The sequence below is a fragment of the Rhinopithecus roxellana genome, chromosome 1, assembly GCF_007565055.1.
Source record: "Rhinopithecus roxellana isolate Shanxi Qingling chromosome 1, ASM756505v1, whole genome shotgun sequence".
In the NCBI taxonomy this organism is placed as follows: domain Eukaryota; kingdom Metazoa; phylum Chordata; class Mammalia; order Primates; family Cercopithecidae; genus Rhinopithecus; species Rhinopithecus roxellana.
Window position 1 is genome coordinate 98,041,750 of NC_044549.1, and position 25,387 is coordinate 98,067,136.

The following is a 25,387-nucleotide window of genomic DNA, read 5'->3' on the forward strand; positions in this document are numbered from 1 at the left end:
GTTAAAAATGTTTTAAGGCTGCACGCAGTGGCTCACGCCTGTAATCCCAGCACTTTGGGAGGCTGAGGCAGGCGGATCACGAGGTTAGGAGATCAAGACCATCCTGGCTAACACGGTGAAATGCCATCTCTACTAAAAATACAAAAAGTCAGCCAGGCATGGTGGCATGTGCCTGTAGTCCCAGCTACTTGGGAGGCTGAGGCAGCAGAATCTCTTGAACCCAGGAAGCGGAGGTTGCAGTGAGCTGAGATCATACAACTGTGCTCCAACCTCAGCGACAGAGCGAGACTCTGTCTCAAAAAAAAAAAAAAAAAAAAAAAAAATTGTCTTAATGTAAAATGTTGTATTCTAGTGATGATTTCTGATCTTGAATTACCTGCTCATTTTTTACTTTCTGATAGGACTTGGGGTTTGATGGTTTATGACTACTCTCACATGGCTGGTGGGAGGGTGGCCTGCTGCAGCCTGGCTGGGGGGCAACCTGGCATACTTGGTCCACTATATGATTCTCTCCATTTCCACTGTCCTCACCTCTCCCCTGCCCCCCCCCCCCCCAGCCAGCCTCCTACTCTTCTCTGCATTCATTCTGCACAACTCCTCACTCCAGCATCATTCTCCACACTCCAGCTAGGGGGATCTTTTCAAAATCCCTCCTTCTAGTCCCTGGCTTTCCATTTCTCTCAGGACAAAATCCTCTCGGTGGCCTGCAGGTGTGGCTCTTGCCACGCAGTCAGCCGCTTACGTCCCAGCTCCAGCTCCAGTCTTTCTGCCCTGAAGCCCCATGGCCGCTCCTCAGACCCTTGCCAGCTCTCCTCCCCCAACCAAGACCAATTCCTTCTTCATCTTTGGAGTTCAGCTCAAATGTCGCTTCCCTGATCTCTAGACTAGATTAATTCTCCAGCTATCCTTTCATAGCTCTTAAGTCAGCCACAATCAAATAATCAATCCTACAACGCTCTATTTAAGGCCCTCTCCCACTAGGCTGCCTTGAGAGCAGCTGCTGCTGTTTTGCTGTATCTTTCCTGCACCCAGCACAGTACTTGGAATAAGGCAGAAGCTGAAATCATGGAGTGATGTTGAACAACAAGGACCCCTTTATCACAGAACATTTTAAATCAAGGAGAGCCAAAGTTCAACACAATCCTAAAACCACTGGAGAGCAAGTGTGAGACACCGCATCCAGAGGAAGGTGGCCCTGGCTCCCACCCACCCCACACACAGGCCTGTGGCTGTGCACAGTTCATCTCACCAGAGCAAAGCAGCACGGGGCGCTTGTGACTCAGAGGAAGGGAGAAGGGAGAGGCCTTTGTGAGAGATAAAAGCACTGTGTCTTGATACATGATAAAGTACAACCAAAAATATAAAAATTTTATTTTGGATGAAATGTGGACACTTTTAAGAGGCCTTGTTCACTGGGTGCCTATAGGCATATAGGCATATAGGTGAGTCACACCTATAATCCTAGCACTTTGGGAGGCCAAGGCAGGTGGACTGCCTGAGCTGAGGAATTTGAGACCAGCCTGAGCAACACAGTGAAAACCCGTCTCTACTAAAATACCAAAAATCAGCCGGGTGTGGCAGTATGCACCTGTAGTCCCAGCTACTCAGCAGGCTGAGGCAGGAGAACTGCTTGAACCCAGGAGGCGGAGGTTGCAGTGAGTCGAGATCGTGCCACTTGCACTCCAGCCTGGGTGACAGAGTGAGACTCTGCCTCCACACACACAAAACATAATAAAATAAAATAAATAAATAAAAAAGTGCCTCCTTAAAACAAAATAAAGAAATCAAATCAGCAAAGAAACTCTTTAAAAGCACAGACTCCACACCAGCTCAAAGCCCTTCTCACTTTGCCTCCATGTGTTTCCAGAACACTGTTGCGTCAAATCATATCTTAAGTCCTGTATTTAAAATATGCACAATTATATCAAGAATAAGGAAGACTTTAGTGAATCTTTTTGCATAGCATATAACCATGCCCTAATGTATCACTGATGTGAAAGCTGATGTTCCTCAGGATTCTTATTCTACACATCTTCCCTGGGGGGTTGCATCAAATTCCATGGCTTTCACCACCACCTCTGCTGATCCTACTTCTATAACCCTCAGCATTTTTTGAGACATCTCAAATGTCTCCATGTGCCAGAGACTGAACCCACCCAACTCGGCTTCCTACTCCTCATCTCATGAATGGCCTCCGTGCCCACCCCTGCCCACCTCACAGCTAGAAACCTGAGGGCGTCGCTGACTCCTCTGCAGGAGGCTGTACCCCAACTCAACAGGACAGGCAGACTCCCAGGTGTTGAGGTGCACGTAGCAGGGGCGGGGCTAGTGCACCGACCCATTCAAGGCTTAGAACCCACTGGCAAGCAGAAGTGTTGCCTTCTGAGTGTTAGTTGTTTGCAGGTGCCCATGTGGCTGGGAGCGTGAAGGCAGCAAGCCTCAGCCTTGTGTTCCTCCCACATTGGCAGGTACTAAAGATGCTGAACTTGAGGAATCTTTGAGATAGAGGTCATGGGAGCCTTGTCCAGCCACTGTCATGCATGCCTTGTCTAGTCTTTCACTACTCATTGGGTGTTTCAGGAGCAACCTTGATGGGAGACCATGTTATATAATGTCCCCATCCTTGAACTTGGGTCAGTCTCTTGTGTTTAGCCCAGTTCTTCTGCTCTCCCATGCCTGTTTATTTTAGTAATAATAAAAATAGTGAACAGACATTGAAGTTTACCCTGACCCACGCACTGTCATAAGCTCTGTTTATGCCATATCCTACTGTTCACAACACCCTGTGTACTGTGGATATGTTTAACGTTGCTCTTCCAGACTTTGGGATCAAGTTCCAAGTCATCTTCAAGAAAGTGTGGCTTTCCATGCCCTTGCACCCACCTCCCCAGACACCTTTTCTCCAGCTTCACTGTCCTCCTGGAATTCCAGCTTCTACATCCCACTCCCACACCTTTGTCTGGCCAACACTGGCTCCTCCAAGAGTTAGCTTAGGCCTCACCCACTCTAGAAGGCCTCCTAAACCCAGCACCCTCACGCAGGCTGTGCTCAGCCATACTGATCAGCTACACTACAAACCTGTTTCCAAGACAGAAGTAGGTTTCTGGAATTGTGTTCGCAGCCGCCGCCGCGCCGCCGTCGCTCTCTAACGCCAGGGCCGCCTTTCGCTCGCCGAGCTCCAGCCGAAGAAGGGGGGTAAGTAAGGAGGTCTCTGTACCATGGCTCATACAAAGCAGACTGCCCGCAAATCGACCGGTGGTAAAGCACCCAGGAAGCAACTGGCTACAAAAGCCGCTCGCAAGAGTGCGCCCTCTACTGGAGGGGTGAAGAAACCTCATCGCTACAGGCCTGGTACTGTGGCGCTCCGTGAAATTAGACGTTATCAGAAGTCCACTGAACTTTTGATTCGCAAACTTCCCTTCCAGCGTCTGGTGCGAGAAATCGCTCAGGACTTTAAAACAGATCTGCGCGTCCAGAGCGCAGCTATCGGTGCTTTGCAGGAGGCAAGTGAGGCCTATCTGGTTGGCCTTTTTGAAGACACCAACCTGTGTGCTATCCACGCCAAACGTGTAACAATTATGCCAAAAGACATCCAGCTAGCACGCCGCATACGTGGAGAACGTGCTTAAGAATCCACTATGATGGGAAACATTTCATTCTCAAAAAAAAAAAAAACTCTTCTTCCTGTTATTGGTAGTTCTGAACGTTAGATATTTTTTTTCCATGGGGTCAAAAGGTACCTAAGTATATGATTGCGAGTGGAAAAATAGGGGACAGAAAGCAGGTATTGGCAGTTTTTCCATTTTCATTTGTGTGTGAATTTTTAATATAAATGCAGAGGCGTAAAGCATTAATGCAAGTTAAAATGTTTCAGTGAACAAGTTTCAGCGGTTCAACTTTATAATAATTATAAATAAACCTGTTAAATTTTTCTGGTCAATGCCAGCATTTGGATTTTTTTTAAAACAAGTAAATTTCTTACTGACGGCAAAAAAAAAAAAAAAAAAAAAAAAAAAAGAAGTAGGTTTCTGGGAAGGCCGGGCTGGATGTCATATTTCCTTATATCTCCCCAAGGCCTGGCATAGTAGGTGGTGAACAGTGAATGAGTGAATAGACAGACTCGTTTGTGTGCGTGGTGTAAACCAAAATCAGTGCTTCAGCTTAAAACCGAACTCATCTGAAGACTGACAAGGAGCCCTCAGCAAACTGCTCTGTGTGCAGTGCTCTCAGGAATTCCCTCCCTTCCCCAGCAACATCTGTACATGTACAAGTTTAAATATTCCCTACATAAATAACTGCCAAGGAATCCTTTCCTTCCCTTCTCCAGTTTCCCCGCATTTTTAAAGAATCTATAATAGGAATGGATGCTATCCGGTCCATTTAAAATAAAATAATGTTCTTTGGTTATTGCATTTCTATGCTAAGATTCAAAGGAAACTGGTGTTTCCAGAGTCTAACCTTAATCAATGCTATGTGAAGTAACTTCAGCTCTATAAAACAGCAAGTTCCCTTTCCTCTCTAGGAAATATTTCTTTTACTGATTTATCATTTTGCTCTCTGAAAAAAAAGATGGCAAATAATATAAACTTCTTCTGAACAGTTTAAATTGCCATAATGACATAGATATGCATATTCCAAAATATGCATTGGAATCAATTCAACAGTTTTAAAAGGCTACACATTAACATTTCAGAAGTTTAATACTATGCTTGCCTGTAAAAACTACAAAGGGAAGAAAGAGTATAGCATTGGAAGACTTCTTCAGTGTTGGTGATTCATCCTGTCGCAGACTGAAGTTCCACCTCACGCCTGCGCTTGTGGGTCCCCTCTGCCTGTACCGGGCATCCTTCTTCCTGTACATCTGGCATGGCTGCTTCCTTCCTGTCCTGCCGGTCTCCTCTTTGAGATCACCTCATGCCAAGCACCTTCCTATACCACTGCTCTCTTTCTTCACTCATCAGCCCCTGAAAGCATCTAAATTACTTGTTAAGTGTTTGTTGCCAGCATCCCCCATTGGGCTGTGGGTGGCAGGAGGGCAAGTCCTTGTGGATCCTGCTCGCTCATGTGGCACCAGAACAGGGCGTGGAGCAGGCACTGAGGAGTTGGGGATGAAGGAATTCCCTTCAGCTCCCTGTACACACCTGTTCATTTCTCCTTTAACTGCTCTCACAAAGTCACTCCAGTTGGAACGCAACCATTTCCCTTTCTCAACCTCCCTCTTTGTGAATAGGTGTCAAACAAGCAAGCAGAATGGCACAATCAGAATAAAATTTGAGATCTTTCTTCCAAGTAATCACCAATTTTATTCAGGTATAAATGCTACAGCTACCATTTGCGTGCCATGTTATCCTAAAAGTGTGATTCCTGGATATGAAGATGTTTAAGGGAGCTTCTACTATACTAAGATTCAGTTTCTGTGTTCCAGATTAATCCAAAAGAGGGATGTAAAGTTGACGTGGTCTTCAGCACAGAGCGCTACAAACCAGAGGTAACCTGCCACAACTGGCAAAGTATCCTATTAGCAACTGCTATAAATTTGTCTTTGTAAAATAGTGAGAATCTTAATATATAGTGATCTGGAGGTCTGGTTTTGTTTTTTCCTGATTTGGTTCCTATTTGTTATCAAGAACTAAAGAACGGAACTAGGCAAGAGCCCAATATTTAACTACTTCAACTTCATGGTCTTACGCAGGGTTGCATTTAAAACAATCCATATAAGCCATCACCTTCCTCTTCCTTGGGACCCCTGGAAGAGAATTTCACACTCCCTCTGGTATCCCTCCTGGCTCCTCAGAGTCCTGAGAATGACTCACTCTCAAATGCCAACTTATTCTCTTCCTGTCAGATGGTGACATTTCTTGCCAGCATAGCGTGAGACCAACCCCCTGAGCTAACATACACAGAGGCACTCTGTAAAACACCAGCACATGCTCCAGCCATTATTAGCCTCACTACAGCTTTGGCCAAGCAGACCATGTTTTGCCAAGTTTCCTTTTCCCTGTTTTCAAGAAGAGAGTAAAGAGAAAACTCATATAGAAATTAGAGCCAGATGAGCTTCCTTGTGCTGGGTCAAGCTGAAAGGCGGCAATCAGAGCATGGGCGGAGAGGAGACCAGCCCAAATGGCTCTTTGTATTGTGCTGAGAAGCAGCCTGGAGCAGGCAGCATCCAGGATTAAAGTGTTCCCGGGTGGCAGAGTTTCAGGAGTGAAGGCATGACTCCCCAACCCCGTGCTTCTGGAAGAATGCTAACTAGTACTCAAGTTCCAACAAGTTCCAACATGACAGCAGTATGTTCTGACTTTGTTTATTAACCTACGAATTAAAATTTCCTTAAAGCATACAAAAGATGTCTTTGATTGTTAGTGTTGCAAACTGAAAGTGTTAAAGCTAGAGAAATACAATTACTAGATTATTTTCACCAACAATATGCTTCCTTGGATTTGATCCTGTAGATGCATTAAGAGCACAGCCAGCTAATTGAAACATTTCATTTCAGGGGTTGAAGGGCAGTTCTTTTATCCTCCGGCAACGGCTTTGATTCCATGGAGATGTTTTGAGGGGGAAATGGAAAGGAAAATGAAAGGGGGCAGTACCTGGTTCCTTTTCTCTTCTCTGGAAATGGCTTCGAAAACAGAGGAGGCCATGTACTAGCCTCCTTCTGCCCTTTCATAAGCCTCTTCCTGAATGCTTCCTTCACTGTTTTTCTATGTTGCACCAATAATTAACATCTTAAAGCAGTGCTGAAACTCCCTCTCACTCAAAACCAGCACTCACAGGAGGAAAAGTTGCCCACTGGAAAGTGTTTCTTAGTTTTTTGAGGTAGTTTTAGAAATAAGCTTATTAAGCAGATCCAATTTTTTAATTTTTAATTTTTATTTATTTATTCTTTTTGAGACAGGGTCTTGCTCGGTCTCCCCGGCTGGAGTGAAGTGGCACGATCATGGCTCACAGCAACCTTGACTTCTGGGCTCAAATGCAGATAGAATTTTCATTACAATTTGTTTCCTCATGGACTTTTTTCTTTTTATTTTTGGTGGTTGTTTTCACTGGGACTTCACCCAGTTTAAACAATCACAAAAGTAAAAAGAAGATTATTGCCTCAACTACACAAACAGCCAACGAGAGTTGGATTTGGGTAGGGCCAAGACTAGTGGCCCATGAACTTCCTCAAATTCTAGGCACAGTGTTGATATGTGCATTTTTCAGGGAATAGGTTCCCTGGCTTTTACTATCTGATTATGGAATCTGGAGAATTCCTTAAAAGGCGCAAGAACCACTATGCTAGAAATGAGTCATACATCTGATGTCTAGTTGAAGCTCCAGATGTTTCTGGATTGTAAAATAAGTGAGGGAGATCCCAGAATATCCAGAACATCTACATTTAAACATGAATGCAAGGCTGGGGGCAGTGGCTCATACCTGTAATCCCAGCACTTTGGGAGGCCAAGGGGGGAGGATCACAAGGTCAGGAGTTCGAGACCAGTCTGGCCAACATAGTGAAACCCCGTCTCTATTAAAAATACAAACAATTAGCCAGGCGTGGTAGTGGGCACCTGTAATCCCAGCTACTCAGGAGGCTGAGGCAGAATCACGTAAACCCAGGAGGCAGAGGTCGCAGTAAGCCGAGATCGCGCCATTGCACTCCCACCCAGGTGGGATTCCATCTCAAAAAAAAAAAAAAAAAACATAAATGCAAATAAACATTACTGGGGTAGTTGAATGAATCCCATGTGGATGATCGGTGCCCCCATTTCTTCTGGATGAGATCTTGGCATTGAGAGATGAAGTTAGTACAGAGAGCCTGAGTTTCAGTGTTAGACAGAGGTGGGGTCAAGCCCTGGCTCATTAGCTGTGAGACATGGAGTAGGTTCCTCCTGAAACTTCAGCACCTTAATCTTTCAAACTGGAATAAGAGGACCTAATTCATAAGGCAGCATGAAGACGCTGTTGTTATTTTTGTAAATAGGAGCCAGCTTCATCTAGATCGTTAGTAACTTTGAGGTCCACCTAAGCATTATGTTGGTCCACATTAGAGAGTAAAGTGGCCACTACCCTAGAGGTTTCAGCCAAGCAGTGCTCAATGGATGATATTTCTTTGGAAATATGCCCAACATCATTTGATACAGTCACAATCAGAAGACAAGAGTTTAAATGATAGCAAAGAGAAGGACTGTTGTATTCAGCTGTGAGTACAAAAACCACTTTCTATAAAGTAAAACCCACTACCATCTATTGATGCCAGAGCCTGCCTGCTTTGTACAATGAACTCTTCTCAATCTTGTGTGTGCTTGTGTGCACTGGGGTGAGTGGGAGGTGATAAGAAAGTATCCTGTTTAATTCCAAAGTCTTTACTTCAGGAAGGTGAGGGACATTTGGGGAAATGCTCTGCTCGAGTGTTTTTCAAGAATCAGAAACCCAGACCAGCCATCAATGTAACCTGTACACGGCTCATCGAGAAAAAGAAAAGACAACAGGAGGATTACCTGCTTTACAAGCAAATGAAGCAACTGAAAAACCCCTTGGAGACAGTCAGCATACCTGGTATGAATCAGCATTTGGAATTTCTATATTCAGGAATGTATATAATAACTAAATCTTTAATAGAAAGATCATTTAAGTTTTTATCCCTAAAGTGGCACTTTCATTCAGCTGAAGATTGTGGTATCCCTCATAATTTAAACAAAACTCAGAGGTATCATCTTTCTATTCTTCATCTCTAGTCCAATGCAGTAACTCCACCAACAGTATGTATCCCTTTAATCTCCTCATTTTTGAGTCAGGCATGGTGGCTCACACCTGTAATCCCAGCACTTTGGGAGGCCAAGGCAGGCAGATCACGAGGTCAGGAGTTCGAGGCCAGCTTGACCAACATGGTGAAACCCCGACTCTACTAAAAATATAAAAAATTAGCCAGGCGTGGTGGCGCACAGCTGTAATCCCAGCTACTCAGGAGGCTGAGGCAGGAGAGTCCCTTGAACCCAGGAGGTGGAGGTTGCAGGGAGCTGAGGCTGTGCCACTACACTCCAGCCTGGGCAACAAGAGCAAAACTCCACCTCCAAAAAAAAAAAAACTCCTCATTTTCCATCCCAGAATAGGGGCACAGTAAGAACTGAACCCCCCGGTAAGAGGTCAAGGATTTTGAAACAGGATATGCATATAGGGGTGCTGTTTTCCAGGTTGAGTCCAGGAGCTGAGGTGACATCTCTGTTCTTGGCAGTGGCTTTGGAAACTTTAGACGACAGCTTCCAGAGCCTCCACTCTGCTCATCACAGCCTTGTGCCCTAGGGCCGGGTGAGCGCTTTCTGAGATGCTGCAGGGGAGTCATGTTTATCTCATTTCAGGTCAGTAGTTAATGGGCAGTGGTGCTGTCTCTAACAAAGGAGCCCTGCCCTCTGAAGTGACTCAGCTGAACTGAAGCAGAGCTCATTTGTTCCTGCCCTCACCAGAATGTGAGGGCAGCAGTTGAGACTCAGCACATTTACTGGCAAACCCAATTTTCAAAACCACAGAAGTCATCTCTGGCCTTGCTCTTGGGTATTAAGCTTAATGTCTGACCGCAGCAGCACTCATCACCCCACCCTCTCCCACAGTTCACTCATTTGCCCAGATTCTGTGGCAAACCCATGTCAACACTGGAGGCTCTGCAGTCTCCATTCCTGAATGTCTCTGCTCCCCATCGATTTACTGAGATGAAATGTCCTTAAAAACCTCCAACTGGAATACTGCTTCTTGCATTTCTAAAATTCTGAACCCTGAATGATTCTCACATGATAGTAATCTGACAACTCGGATCAAATCCTGTGCTTAGGAATCAAGGGGAGCAATTAAAATCTCATGTTGTAGCAGAATTTGTTTATATTTAGTATTGCTTGAAATAAATGAGGTGATGACTGATACTTACAAATCTATACTTATTTAGGGATTGTTTTCCTTTAGTTGGGAAAATAGGGCTTATCTATACTCCTTCAAACACAAATTTTAGAAATTGTATTGGATCTTTTCTTTGAATATTTGCCACAGGATCATGAGATTTTAGACACTCTTTAACAGCGCAGGTTAACTGAATTATGTTTGGTTAATAAGTCCTGCATATCCATAGGGGCCATTCTATAATAATCTAACTTAATGTAGCTACTGTGAAACTTCAAAAAACTTTTTAATAGAGGGCAACTTTTCATCAAAAAACTTGTAAGTTTTGCTGTCATAGTAAATTCGGCAGACATTTAATGGCGCTATCTATAGCTTGTCTGTGTATGTAAAATTACTTAAAACCAAAAAGGTTTGGTTTTAGATAAGGTAAATTTTCCCAAGTTCAAATCTCAGGGGGGCCGGGCGTGGTGGCTCACACCTGTAATCCCAGCACTTTGGGAGGCTGAGGCAGGCGGATCATGAGGTCAGGAGATTGAGACCATCCTGGCTAACACGGTGAAACCCTGTCTCTACTAAAAACACAAAAAATTAGCCAGGCGTGGTGGCATGCACCTGTAGTCCCAGCTACTTGGAAGGCTGAGGCAGAAGACTCGCTTGAACCCGGGAGGCAGAGATTACAGTGAGCCGAGATTGCACCACTGCACTCTAGCCTGGGCGACAGAGCGAGACTCCGTCTCAAATTAAAAAAAAAAAAAAAAAAAAAAAAAAAAAAAAAAAAAAAATCTCAGCAGATTCCTATTCAGTATTTAATCGATCCAAGGCATTGGACTGTTGTAGTACAATGGATAAGTGAGAAGATCTAATCCATTTTGGAATATCTTGCTCCAAATTTTTCCCCCCCTTGAGTTGTCTGCTTTTTATGAGTAAAAGTTTCACTTCTAATGAATTTGCAAACTTCCTAGTGATGAATCCAAGTATACTACATACAGAGGGCAAGACTGAAGACCTAGGAATAACCAGCTAAAGTTGTGTCTGCCGAAGTGATTCTACAGCAGTGTTGCCAGCACTTATCCTTTCAAATGTTCTGACTATTCACAGTATTTAGTATAACTGATTTATCTTCTAGGGTCATGGGTTTTGATTTCACAAATCTGAACTCACAGCAGCACCATAAGATAGAACATGTGATGATGAGTTGGATCAAGGAAGTTTTCGTCAGTGAAGACAGGAATGATGGGAAACTTCTTAACAGCAAAATAAGCAAAAAAGTTTATATCCAAGATGTTGAATTCAGAGTCTTGTATTACATAATGTTCTGAAGTTCTAATGGTTCAGCTGCTCATAGCAGTGAGGAAAAACAAATTCATTCGTGAAATGCTGATATTCTTGTCAGGAAGTAGAAGTCCGAAACAAGCTTTCTACAATAACATCTGTAAAAATAGTCACAGTCCCCTATTGATTACTTATCATATGGTGACACGAAAAAATGACATTACCAGGTTAAATAAATTATACAGAAAAGCCAGTGAAGAGTACTGAAAAGTCCTTAGTTCCAAGTTTGAAGGCACTTCGATATTAACAGGAAAACATTATGGAACCAAAAAACTTGTATGTCACGTAAGGGTGATATGATGACAATGAAGGGCAACAAATACCTTTTGCTTTATTCTCAACAGGTATTTTCTCCTAGAAGATTTCTCCAAATGCTGAGCCCTCAATGCTGCTATTTATTTCTAACATCTTACTGCACTCCACAAGACAGCTGTGTTGAAGCTTTTCCATTTTGTCAAGGCCCACACCCCGGCCTCATGCACTTTCAAGAGATAGTGTTGCCTCCTGCTTTACTGAGATTGAGACATTTGATTCTTTCATTTCTTCCCACCTCACAAAGTTGCTACATCTTCCCCAACCCTCTCTTTAATTCTAAGATTCCTTTTATTTATACCCTTGGTTCTAGTTTCTCTGGTTCTTTCATAATTTTGCCCCATCAGTATCCTTCCCACCTTTAGAACCTTCATCAACCAGTTCCTCCTCTTGTCCTACAAAGATCGTCAAGATCAGAGTTCTGTTGACCAGTTTCTTCATTGACCCATCACCCCCTCTTTTTCTTTATTCTGTCTACTTTTCAAAAGTAGATTCTATACACATTGCCACATCCTCAAATTCTTCCTATTTGGCTTCTACCCTAGGTACATAAAGGGATCACCCTGATCACCAAAAACCCTAACCAGATCTTGCTTCTTATCCTTCTTGATTTATCTGTAGAACTTTTTTTTTTTTTTTTTTTTTTTTTTGAGAGAGAGTCTCCCTCTGTCCAGTGTGTGGTGGCGCAATCTTGGTTTACTGCAACCTCTGTCTCCTGGGTTCAAGCGATTCTCCTGCTTCAGCCTCTCAAGTATGTGAGATTACAGGTGTGTGCCACCATGCCCAGCTAATTTTTATATTTTTAATAGAGATGGGGTTTCACCATGTTGTTGTTCACGAGGCTGGTCTCCAACTCCTGACCTCAGGTGATCCATCCACCTCAGCCTCCCAAAGTGCTGGGATTACAGGCGTGAGCCACCATGCCCGGCCTATCTGTAGCACTTTACATCATCCACCTTCATGACTTTCTTGACACTGTATTTAATACACCTAATAACAAACTCAACTTGTTTTCACCCAAAACGTTCCCACTTTCTGTCCTACATTTATTTAATGGTATTACTATTCTCTTAGAGTTATCCAGAAACTTTGGTCATTATCAACTAATCTCCTAACATTTAATAACTTGCCATTTCCTATCAAGCCTGCATTCACAAAGTATTTTGGACTAATCTTGTCATCTCCAAATCCACTGTCACCATCCTTCATGCCTGGGCTTCTTCTCCCTGAAACCACCGCACCCGGCAGTCAAAGTCATCTTCCACGCTTACTACTCAATTGCAGTTCATACCCACTCTGGCATCTTTGCAGACAAGGCCTTTCAAAATCTGCTGCCAGTATACTGTATATTCTATCAAGACCACTGAGGCTGCCCCTGCCTGGTGCCTTCCTACCTTCACATGCTTGCTTTCTCATTCAGACCCCACACACATGACAGCAATTCAAGGCCCAGCCAAAATCTCATCTCTGTGAAGTTTCCCCCAACCCTCTCCAGCCCAAAGAAACCTGTCCCTTCCCTGCTGTCCCTCAGCTTTCTGATCCTCCCTCTCTTAAGGAATGTATCAACTATAACCCCACCATGTCAACATGTGGAGGGTGGGGCCCCATCTTGGTATCCTTCACAGATCCCAAGAAATCAATGAATGCTGTTTGAATTACCTCTGAGTATAAACCAGCCAAGTTCTACCAATACAGAAGAGAATTTATGCTAAGGATTACTTTACCCAGAAGGATTAGTTTCCTAATAAGCTTGTTAGTATTCCTCATGTATTGTGCTATTATTAGGCCTTAATATAGTATCCCTGCAAAACTACATAAAACGATGGTTCATGAACAGTCATCTCATAAAATTTGAGCTCCTAAAAGTCACAAACAGTAATTTATTAGTCACTGTATCCCTAACCTCTCACGGTGTCTAATATTGTGTAAGTTTTAAGAAAGATGTTTGCCAAATTTAAAAGATTTTAGGTCCGAAAACAATGCCACAGAAAAAATCCACCTGATTTCTTCACGTGTTAAACAAGAGTGACAGAGATGCTGCCAACACATTGATTAGCTTTAAAGCCAATGACCAGAGAAGCACAAAGATATTTTGGTAGACTAGGAAGCAAAGACCACCATCACACTGACTGCAGACCTAAATCAGAAGGTAAGGTTTGTATCAGTGAATATCAGTGATAGATTTTTCAACCTAACTAAAAATGCTTCTTGGCCAGCACAGTGGCCCTCACCTGTAATCTCAACACTTTGGGAGGCCATGGCAGGAGGACCACTTGAGCCCAGGAATTCAAGGCTACTGTGAAGTATAATTGTGGCACTGCATTCTAGCCTGTGCAACAGAGCAAGACCCTATCTCTTAAAAAAAAAAGCTTCTTAACTAACAAGACTAAGTTAAATTGAATGTCATCTTTGAGTATTCAGTAATGAGTATGCAAAAGTCACTTTAGCTGCTACGTGCGAGACAGTTGGAAGGAGAAGACTGAAATCTGAGAGATTTGGTAGCAGACTGTGGCCATGGTCTCAGGCAGAAGCAGCCCAGGCCTGAAGGGTGGTGGCAGTGGGTTCGGAGAAGACAAGATGGGTCCAAGATACTTTGTGGACATAGGCTTGATAGAATGTAGGCTCCATAGCTCTTATTTTTGCATGTATACAGTACAGCAAATGGCCATTGATTTATAATAGATTTACTCAGTTTGGCAAGTTGAAGAATATAAATCTACATACTAACATAGAAACAGATACAAACAAATCACGTATCTGGCTCAAGGTCTTGCTGTGAGAGAGATGATTGGTATGACTAAGTTTAAACCCTATTTCATTTCTGCAATTTCTGAGATTTTGTCTCAAAAATACATTAATACAAATGTGCTTTTTTTTTGTCTCTTTCAGATAATCATGGACATATTGATCCCTCTCTGAGACCCATCTGGGATTTGGCTTTCCTTGGAAGCTCTTATGTGATGTGGGAAATGACAACACAGGTTTCACACTACTACTTGGCACAGCTCACTAGTGTGAGGCAGTGGGTAAGAAAAACCTGAAAATTAACTTATGCCGCAAGAGTTACCATCAATGCAGTCTCCTTAGACTGAATTCATGTGAATTCCTATTTTCATATCAAGAGTTTTAATCACATTCATTTCAATAAATATTTGAGTTCATGCAATGGGCCAAGTATTTGTTTCAGGGGCTGGGGATACAGTTGCAAACAAAGACACAACGTTGCTGCCCTCACTGAGATTAATTCTAGTGAGAGAAGAGACAGTGAACTAATAAATAAATATGTATCATATGATGGTAAATGCTATGAAAAAAAATTAAGTAGCCAAAGTGGAAGGATCATTTGAAGTCAGGAGTTTGAGACCAGCCTGGGCAGCACAGCAAGGCCCCATCTCTGCAAAGAAAATAAAAATTAGCCAGATGTAGTGGCACATGCTTGTAGTCCCAGCTACTCAGGACACAGAGTTGGGAGAATTGCTTGATCCAGGAGTTGGAGGTTGCAATAAGCTATGATTGCGCTACTGTACTCCATCCTGGGCAACAGAGTGAGATGCTGTCTCTAAGTAAAGAAAAACCAAAAAATGAGGTAGGGAACAGGGAATGCAGGGTATTGATAGAATTACTACTTGTCTGAAGTAAGGCTAATTTGAGCAGAGGTGACTTTGGAGTAGAGGCCAAAGGGAAGTGAGGGTGAGCTGAGCCCTGCTCCCGTAAGGAAAGAGAATGTCAGGCGGAAGGAGCTGAGGCTGCAAGATTCATATCTTTGAGTAAGCAGGAAAGGATATGATCAATCCAGATGATCCCAGGAACACAGAGGGTTCACCTGGAGGGAAACAGCGGTGCAGATACTGCTAAAAAGACAGACGGATATCAAGGTGGGAGTTTGTGGAAGTTGTATTCTAACTGCTCTATCTTCTCAATGAAACAGGAGGCAAAGTCATTAGCTGAGAGCAGGAGAAATAGCAGTGAGGCTGGTGTGGCTGGAACTGAGTGATGAGGGGAGCATGCCAGGAGACAGATCAAATGGAGGGGGGCAAGTGGATAGCATCAGTTCATGTAAGACCTTGCAGACCATTCAAAGAGTCTTGTCTTTCACTCTTTTACCCATTAGAGGGTTTTTACCAGAGGAGTGACACGATCTGACTTACAATAGGATCATTATGGCTGCTTTGTTAAGAACAGACAACAGGGAGATAAAGGAAGAAACAGAAAGACCAGTGAAGTATTGCAATATTCGGCCAGGTAGAGTGGCTCACACCTGTAATCCCAACACTTTGGGAGGCCAAGGCGGGCGGATTATTTGAGATCAGGAGTTCAAAGCCTAGCTTGGCCAACACAGTGAAACCCCATCTCTACTCAAAATAGAAAAATGAGGCGGGCTTGGTGGCGGGTGCCTGTAATCCCAGCTACTCAGGAGGCTGAGGCAGGATAATCACTTAAGCCAGGGAGGCGGAGGTTGCAGTGAGCCAAGATCGCACCACCGCACTCCAGCCTGGGCTATAGAGCAAGACTCTGTCTCAAAAAAAAAAAAGAAAAAAAAGTATTGCAATATTCTAGGCAAGGCCTGGCGGTGGCTTGGACCAGGGTGGTGGCAATGGGGCTAGAGAGATGTTTGGATTCCGGCAGATTGACAGTATTTGCTCATGGGTCAGATATGGATATCAGAAATGAGAGGAATTAAGGATGATTGTTAGGATTTTGGCGTAATTGACTTGAAGGACAGAGTTTTCATTTACCGATTGGGGAAGCTTAGAGGAGGAACAGAATTGCGGGAGAATTATCTTGATTTGGGGCATTCTAAATTCTATAACCAGATAATCTATGTAATCATCTGGACAGAAGAGTCTAAAGTTCACAGGAGAGGTCTCAGCTGTAGTTGTCACCATATAGTATTTAAAGCCACAAGACTGGATGAGATCACAGGTAATGAGTGTAGACAAAGAAGGTAAGTTATGTAAAGGATTGGATCATGGAACACTTCTGACTTAAGCAGTTGGAGATATGGGAAAAGAAAGTATTTCAAGGATGAGGACTGGCTGGTAGTATTAAATGCTGCTGGAGACTCAAGTAAGATGAGAACTGCCCATTTCACTGAGCAACTGGAAGTCAACGAATGGAGAGCTTATCAAAAGCCCTCTCACTGGCATAGTGGGGACAAAAGCCTGATTGAGGTAGGTTCAGGAAAGGATGGGAGGAGAGGAAGTGGACATTCCATCCTTTCAAGAAATTTAGCTATAATAAAGGAGAGTAAAAGGAAGGAAGATGACTACAGCTGGACAATGGGTGGGCACAGGGCTGAAAGGGTTTTTTCTTTGTATTTTTTTTGGTTGGGAGACGTAACAGCATGTTTATATGTTGATGAGGAAAAGTCCGGCAGAGAGAGGCAAAGTAGGAATTGCATGAAAGAGAGGGAAAAGTTAGTTAGAGTTACTATCTTTGAGTAGGCAAGACAGGATGTGATTAATCCACATGATATTAGAAACATGGAGAGTTAACCTAGAGGGAAAGCAGGAAACAGTGGCCCAGTCTAGGAGGGCAGATATCAAAGTGGGATCTTGTGGAAGCTCTATTCTAACTGCTTCTGTCTTCTCAGTGAAAAAGGAGGCAAAGTAATCAGCTGAGAGCAGGACAAGAGCAAAGGTGTTGGGAGTATCAGAGAGGCAAGCTGAACTAATCATAAGCCCCAATTTAAAAAATTTGTTTTGTTCATAGGTTCACCCATGGATGGATCATCAGTGAATATCTTCTGAGTACAGGATTTACCCAGCATTAAGTCATCATTTTTAATGCCAATAATAAAGTTTGGTTTGCTTCCCAAAGACCACATGTATAACACACATCAACTAGAAACCTAGATTTTGTCTTTACTTGTCAAAATGAACATGTCTTTTCCCGTATAGAATGCTTTTAAATAGAAATTACCATCTAATTGATTGTTGCCACATAACAAGTCAAGATACAGTACCAGTTCTTTTGCTAGATAAGTTTCTATCTTTTGCTACAGAAGTTTCTATCTATTTCTGACACACTCTTATCTACCAAGATAACCACACCCTCAACAAGAGGCTTTTACTGCACCTGATTTTAAAGTTAGGGGGAAGAGGTTGTTTTAAGCATAGAAAATGGTGTCAAGATAATACAGAACTAATTGTAGTAAATGTGAGAGGATAACTTAATAGGAATAGAGCAACACATTGAGATAACATGTTTCCCTTTCTTTTGCAGTTGCATATGACACATTTTTACCACTAGGACATACTAGGGTACAAAAAATAGCAGGTGTATTTCTCTCCCATTCTAACCAGTCTTTCATGTCCATCATCTGTCCACTAATATCCCTCAACCAAACTGCAAGTAGGAAAGTGAGGACACATGTGTAACTAGACAGTTAAAAAGCAGAAATGCAGGCTGGGTGCAGTGGCTCACGCCTTTAATCCCAGCACTGTGGGAGGCCGAGGCAGGCAGATCATGAGGTCAGGAGATGGAGACCACCCTGGCTAACACGGTGAAACCCTGTCTCTACTAAAAATACAAAAATTAGCCGGGTGTGGTGGCGGGCACCTGTAGTCCCAGCTACTTGGGAGGCTGAGGCAGGAGAACTGCTTGAACCCGGGAGGCAGGGATTGCAGTGAGCTGAGATTGTGCCAGTACACTCCATCCAGCCTGGGTGACAGAGCAAGATTCTGTCTCAAAAACAAAACAAAACAAAACAAACAAAAACAGAAATGCAGAGGGAGAATGCTCGTTGAGTTAGAGTTTTAGATTTTCTTTTTTCCCCCTGTGATGTCTGGGTGTTAGATAAATAATAGCTGAATATGCAGCTGACTTGCTGGGTCACCCAAGGCAAATCATTTCTCTCTTAGGGCCTATTAAATGAGGACTCACAAAGGATTGAAGTGAAACTAACACAAATTTAAATCCCTGGAGCAATTAGGATATTTGGTTTCAAGGTTGATATGCATTTCAGCTTAGAGTTCTCTTAAAGAAAAGTATGCACATATGCACAAAGATTTTCACATTCTGCCACTGAGTGGCCACTAAGGTCTCCTGTAACCCTTCACCAAAAGAAGCAACACAAGCAACAAGCAATGATTTTTTAAAAGACACTATGAGCAGAAGGTCTAAATACTGCTCTGAGAGACTAGTAACAGGACACTAGGACTGAGAAAGCCAGTATGGCACGGAGGCAGGAAGTGACTGGAGGTGCTCTTGGCCCAAGGTAGCTCAAAAAAAGTATAAAGATGATAATTTTTCCAAAAACTTTCTGGGTGGGAATTACTATCTTGATACTCAGGGCTAATGTCACCTTTTAATCAATGTGTAAAGAAGTACAAGCTTATAAACTCACAGCCCCACATGAACAAGGCTTGAGGGAAGAGTGTGCAAAAAAAAAAAAAGGACTGAAAGGCAAATATAAAGTAAGACCCATCTTACTGGCACGACGCTTTCTTTAGAACTGAAGAATAGATGTCAGTCATTCCCAATACTATGAGGACTGTGCCAAGAACAAGGGATATTTGCTGGCTAGGGAAAAAAATGGGTAAGCCCATACCTTTAGCCTTTAACATGAACTGAGAAAAGTCAAGCTGAGTATTGCTCTAACTCTTATCAATCAGTACCAGATTTGTAAGCACCCCAAACTATCTAACCTGCAGCACATCACTATCAGTCAGCTCATCTTCATATTACGTAGAAGTCTCCATTAGCCAAAGCTACATATAGAAACCATCCTATCTACCTTATCTATTATGCTGAAATCTACTTTTGATAACTTCTATTACTAACTTAAGCCTAATTCTTCCTACTAAAACCACCCTGGTTCTGTTAGAGATCCTTTGCTCCCTTTTGGGGGAAGCAGGGTGGAGGAGCAAGGGGTGGGCTGGGTCATGACCAAGTAAAAGGGAACAAACAAAACACTTCCAGTCTGTCTGCAACAAGATTAAGTGCTGAGGTACCAGGAAATATAACAACAAATCATCATCCATTTGGGCCACAAGATTTGGCACTTGTGATGATCTGAATTGAAGCCAAAAAGATAATTTCTGAATAATATTAAAAATAACGACTTCTTGGCAGAGCTTGACATGGGAGGGCAGTCCGATCTTGGCATCCTTTGCCAGGCTGGGATGTACAATGTCCTCTTCTGCAGTTTTTTAAGAAGCTGTGCTTTTGGTTTGGTTTAAAGGTGGTTCCCCCTAAAGGAGAAGGAATCTATAAAAACATAATGTAAAGGGATGTTTCAATAACTTTATTGAGGAAGTTCTCAATCAAATGATATAGGGTTTTACCAGCATTATCACGACTCACATTTTTGTATTTAAAAATGGGTAACACTCTTCTTGTACTTTTACCAAAATAGTCTGTCAAATGGGGCAGGAATCCTAACATTTATTTTAAGCTCTGCCTCTTTTTTGCCTCACTGGAGACTGCCATGATTTCCTTCCGAAATGCCATTTTCAAAAGCAGAATAAGGCATTGTTCTCAATAAAACATTTTAAGTGTATAAGTAAAACCTATATATATATATATATAATTATTATTATTTTAATAGAGATGAGGTCTCACTATATTGCCCAGGCTGGTCTCAAACTCCTGGGCTCAAGTGATCCTCCCATTTTGCCCTCCCAAAGTGCTGGGATTACAGGCATGAGCCCCCATGTCCAGCCTAAAACCAATTTTTAAATTATAAAAACACATGGTAAACAGTCAAGACTTAAAAAATAGTGCAGACAGCACAAAAGTCTGAGACAAATATTCAGCTGGTGTGGGACATCTTGGGATAGATAACCATTTCCTTCCAAGGTCAAGACAGCCACCAAATGAAGGTCTAACAAGGTTAAACACACCTTCAAAGCAACAATGCCAGACTGATCACCGGAACCTCCAGTAACTGTTCCCTTATGAAAGAAACACTGAATTTTCTCATGAATTCTCTGACTTTGCAGCTTGTGCCTCAGATGTTTGCTTTGAACATTTGTGGGTACACTGTGAGACAGGAGGGAAACTTACTGAGTACTGCCAAGAAAACCATAGAAAATGCAGTTGATTTCTGATTAATCCAGGCCCTCTCCTGTATCATCCCTCCAGACTTCCTCACCTACTGGAAATTTCATGGCTTGTAAAAATCTCCATCAATGTAGGCAAAGGGGAGACAAAACTTTTTCGGGGGAGGGGGGCGGGCGGTGGGGGTTTCCTTTTTTGTATTCTTTAGTAGTCTTAATACAAACCTGGTAATATAACTAAAATGCAAGTGTAGTCACTTGCTGCTTGCAGAATCCAATTCACAAGAGTGAGTGAGGTCTGGTATAAAGACGGTGACTTTATTCCAAAGCTAGCTTAGGGGAAGAAGTATAGGCTCCTGCCTTTAAGGTACTGTTTCCCTTTTGGGACAAAAAACAAGGGCTTTTAGAGGGGGAGTTGGCATAAATGGCATGCAGGTGAAGGAGGGAGCAGTTGCAGGGTCTGTGTGACTCTCTTGGGTGCCTTATCTACCGGGTGCTAGAGCTGGTGCCATTGTGGGCAGAGCTAGATTATAAAATGGCCATTATCTCAAGATACTTGGACAGAGTTCCCTCGTGGGCCTAACTGAGACTGTAAATTGACTGTTGTCTCTTGAGGCCTTCTCCTGGTGGGAGAGAGTTCCAGCTCTTGAGCTTTGAAGTGAGCACATACATAAGCTTGCCATGCAGGGAGTGTCTGGTAAAAGGGAAGGTAAAGGTTATGACTCCATTTCTAAAGAGCTAAGTAGGAAGTAGAGAACAGGGGGAATAGGTGGAAAGAGAAAAGAAACAAATTGTTTTTAAGTAACTCATTCTTTCTCTTAGAAAAATGGAGTACTCAGTTATAGTAGGAAAAGACTAAAATTATAATCCAAATTAAGGTATTTTTAAAAAATATTCTTTCTTCCATTTTTACTAGTGAACAGATAAGCACTCTTGCAAAAACAAAAAAAGGCGGGAGAGAGGAAATGTCAAAAAGAAAATACAGAGTTGGTTTAGTCACTAGTAAAATGTATAGAAACGATGTGAATAAAAGAGGTGAAGACAACTGCCTGCCTACTGAAAAATATCCAATGCGCTGGTTTTAGAAACACTGTGGTATATAGCTTCATGTTGGTATATATGAAGAATGTGGATGTTGGAGTCAGTAGATCTGGGTTGGAATTCCCATTTGTCACTTCCTAGCTGTAACCTCATATTACCTCTCCTGTAAAACCAGGCTCATAATACATAGATCGTAAAGGAGAATTAGATGAGAACGTGTAGAAGGTGCCTAGCATAGAACCCGGCCCATAGTAGGCCTTCTGGAATTACTGGTTGCCCCTCCCCTTGTCTTGTTGCCTGTCATATCAGGGCTAATATATCACCTTGAGGTGCATATACAGTATCGAGATCATTAAGGTTGTTAAAAAAAAATCTCCCTATTCCCACAGACTTCAGTCTCCATCAAAAAAGTTATAAGACATTCAACCAGACTTTCATATAACTCAGTGACAAGACAAAAATGAGGATCCTTGACTTCCATATCTTGAAGCAAAATACTACCAAAAACCCTGAGGCTGAAATCTAAAAGGCAGTAGGAGACACAAGGCACCCATTCAAAACAAGAATGTACTGTATAGTTATTACACTAAATACCACCATATTTATTACACTAACTCTTTTTTCTCCCTCTAGAAAACTAATGATGATACCATTGATTTTGATTATACTGTTCTACTTCATGAATTATCAACACAGGTAAAACATAAAATTGTATGTAGAATTGTTTTTACCATAAGTTTTTGCAGATTATAGTATTTTATAACTCTTATTTCCTAGGAAATAATTCCCTGTCGTATTCACTTGGTCTGGTACCCTGGCAAACCACTTAAAGTGAAGTACCACTGTCAAGAGCTACAGACACCAGAAGAAGCCTCTGGAACTGAAGAAGGATCAGCTGTACCAACAGAGCTTAGTAATTTCTAAAAAGAAAAAATTATATTTTCCAACTTCTTAAAAAGTGACGATACTAGCATAAATCATTTTTCTGGTAAAATAGCTAAGGTATAAATCTTCGAACAATTTGGGAAAGCCTATGATTACAAGTAAAAACTCAAAAATTCAAAGATGTTGGTTTTTTGTTTGTTTCTCAGTCTGCTTTAGCTTTTAACTCTGGAAGCGCACGCACACTGAACTCTGCTCAGTGCTAAACAGTCACCAGCAGGCTCCTCAGGGTTTCAGCCCTAAAATGTAAAACCTGGATAATTAGTATGTTGCAACGGGATCAGCATTTTTTTTAAACTGCAAAAAATGATGGTCTCATCTCTGAATTTACATTTCTCATTCTTTTGAACATACTATAGCTAATATATTTTATGTTGCTAAATTGCTTCTAGTATGTAAACAAAGATAATATACTTTCGATGAAAGTAAATTATAGAAAAAAATTAACTGTTTAAAAGGAACTTGATTATATTTTATGATTTCAGGCAAGTATTCCTTTAACTTGCCACCTACTTTTAAATAAATGTTTACATTTCTAAATAATGAAATGTGTTAAATGTTCTCGTGGAGATTTGTATACAAAGGAAAAACTTGTGCTAAACTGGAATTAAATGAAATGGTAACATTGCTTAACTTAAATTTTACAAATAATAGAACATCTGTCTCACCAGATAAAGCTGTCTGCAAACATGCATCAAAATGAACACTGATGTAACTGAAAGTATATTCAATATTTACATTTTCATTTACAAGGACAACCTGGACCGAGTGTTGGCCTAAGTAATTTATAAAAGCAAGCAGAGTATATACGTAGTACACAGTATGTACTAATCAAATTCAGTGGAGTATCTCCTTAAGGCAGGAGGAATTGATCCAGGAAATGTTGTCATCATTTGCCTCTCAAAATTAGTATCACTTAATGGAATGTTTATGTCAGTGTGTAAAAACCTTGAGCCAGGTTCCGTAGCCAGTAAATTGATTAGGAAATATCAGCCTTAAAATATACCAAAATATTACTTTTAAGTATGCACTTTTAGACAATCAGAAAAGTTTATACTAAAGAAGGCATGAACTCATACAAAATAAAATAAGCTGATCCAGTTTATATATTTTTCTACTTAAAACCCTATGCTTTGCATTTATCTTCCCAAAATCCAGCTGATTTACAATTTAAAAAAAATTTTTTTTAATTAAAAAAAAAAACGGGCTGGGCGTGATGGCTCACATCTGTAATCTCAGCACTTTGGGAGGCTGAGGTAGGAGGATCACTTGAGCCCAGGAGTTAATGACTAGCCTGGACAACACAGTGAGACCCCATCTCTTTAAAAAAGTTTAATGATTTAAAGATTTGTGGCTGGGTGTGGTGGCTCATTCCTGTAATACCAGCATTTTGGGAGGCCAAAGGCAGGAGGATCACTTAAGCCCAGGAGTTCAAAATCAGCCTGGGCAGCATAGTGAAATCCAGTCTTAATTTTAAAAAATACATACATACATATATAAAATAAAGAGTTGTAAGTATTTGGAAGCATTGCAAACAATCATTTAAAGGACACATCAGCTCTCCCACCTATGTGATAATGAAGAGATACTTTTTCTAAATTATCAAAAATAATCCACAATGATTAAATTATGCCAAAATCAAGTGATAGATTTCTGTAACTGAAGTTCCCCAAATGATCTTCAAAAAAAGTCCCAAGAGCATTATAATAGTACATTCAATGTCCTGTGATATTTAATCAATCTTTTAGTGTCACATTAAGGACTAGAAACTTGTTGTTTCAGCTTTCTAGAGTTGGAGCTTTCTCAAAGTCCTCATCCCCATAAATGCATTTTTCTTTTTTCTTTTTGTTTTTCTTTTTCTGTTTGTTTGGTCTTCATTGGGTAGCTATCTTGACTTTGGAAAGAAATGGTTATCTATTCCTGGATGTCCCACACCAGTTGGTTATTTATCTCCCTATGTTGCCCAGGCTGGTCTCAAACTCCTAGGCTCAAGGGATCCTCCCACCTCAGCCTCCCAAAGTGTTGGGATTACAGGCATGAGCCACAAAAGACATTTTTCATTAGTGAGATCAGGCTCACAAACGTGTCCATAATCCAACCAGGTAATGATTCTAAGGTAACCCTTTAGCAGATTTATTACTGTACAATAGATTATGAAGGGGAATTCTATACATACAAATTTACAAACACAATTAACCTAATTAATTTGCAAAACACCCAAAAGTTAAACCAACTAAAAAGTTATCACTATCATCATCAGAACATTTTTTCTTTTCTTTTTTTTTTTTTTTTTTTGAGACAGAGTCTCACTCTGTTGCCCAGGCTGGAGTGCTGGAGTGCAGTGGTGCCAACTCAGCTCACTACAGCCTCCGCCTTCTGGGTTCAAGTGACCCTCCTGCCTCAGCCTCCTGAGCAGCTGGAGCTACAGGCGCGTGGCCACCCTGCCCGGATGGTTTTTGTATTTATAGTAGAGACGGGGTTTCACCATGTTGGCCAGGGTGATCTCGAACTCCTGACCTCAAGTGATCCATCCACCTCGGCCTCCCAAAGTGCTGGGATTACAGGCGTGAGCCACCACGCCTGGCCTCAGAACATCTTTTCTAGCACAAACTCTAAAATTGTTAACTTAATTTTACCAATATTGGTTTCACTAGCTATTAAACAACAGAAAAATCACTTGGCATAAAATGAAAAACTAAATTCCCTACGTCCTCTTTTCATTAAGAAACTAAATTATTCTGAATCACTCTTAGCTAATTACAATTACATACAGCATCACATTCATTTTCCTATCCCTTTAGAACTTTCAGAATTTTAAGACACATAAAATAATACCAGGGATTTTGTCTACATTCCATTTTATTTTATTCATAGTTTCATTTTCTTCT

At 41.7% G+C, this 25,387-nt stretch overlaps 2 protein-coding genes across 2 annotated transcripts in view; both read left to right on the top strand.

The window, feature by feature from the left end:
* The window catches only part of RARRES1 (retinoic acid receptor responder 1), a 37,697-nt gene extending 14,650 nt beyond the window's left edge, over positions 1-23,047 (top strand). Inside the window, exons 2-6 of the mRNA XM_010367781.2 lie at positions 5,426-5,488; positions 8,358-8,541; positions 14,404-14,540; positions 22,191-22,253; positions 22,335-23,047. Coding sequence (XP_010366083.1) covers positions 5,426-5,488; positions 8,358-8,541; positions 14,404-14,540; positions 22,191-22,253; positions 22,335-22,481 — 594 coding nt within the window. The 3' untranslated portion in view covers positions 22,482-23,047. The remainder of the gene's footprint in view (positions 1-5,425; positions 5,489-8,357; positions 8,542-14,403; positions 14,541-22,190; positions 22,254-22,334) is intronic.
* Positions 1,775-3,675, top strand: LOC104665849 (histone H3.3-like). The gene has a single exon (XM_030928275.1). It carries the CDS (start codon positions 3,219-3,221, stop codon positions 3,627-3,629), a length of 411 nt encoding a protein of 136 aa, XP_030784135.1. The 5' UTR covers positions 1,775-3,218; the 3' UTR covers positions 3,630-3,675.
* Positions 23,048-25,387: the final 2,340 nt, after the last annotated feature.

Coding starts and splice junctions, on each gene's coding strand:
- LOC104665849 (XM_030928275.1), top strand. CDS start 3,219: ATGGCTCATACAAAGCAGACTGCCCGCAAATCGACCGGTGGTAAAGCA.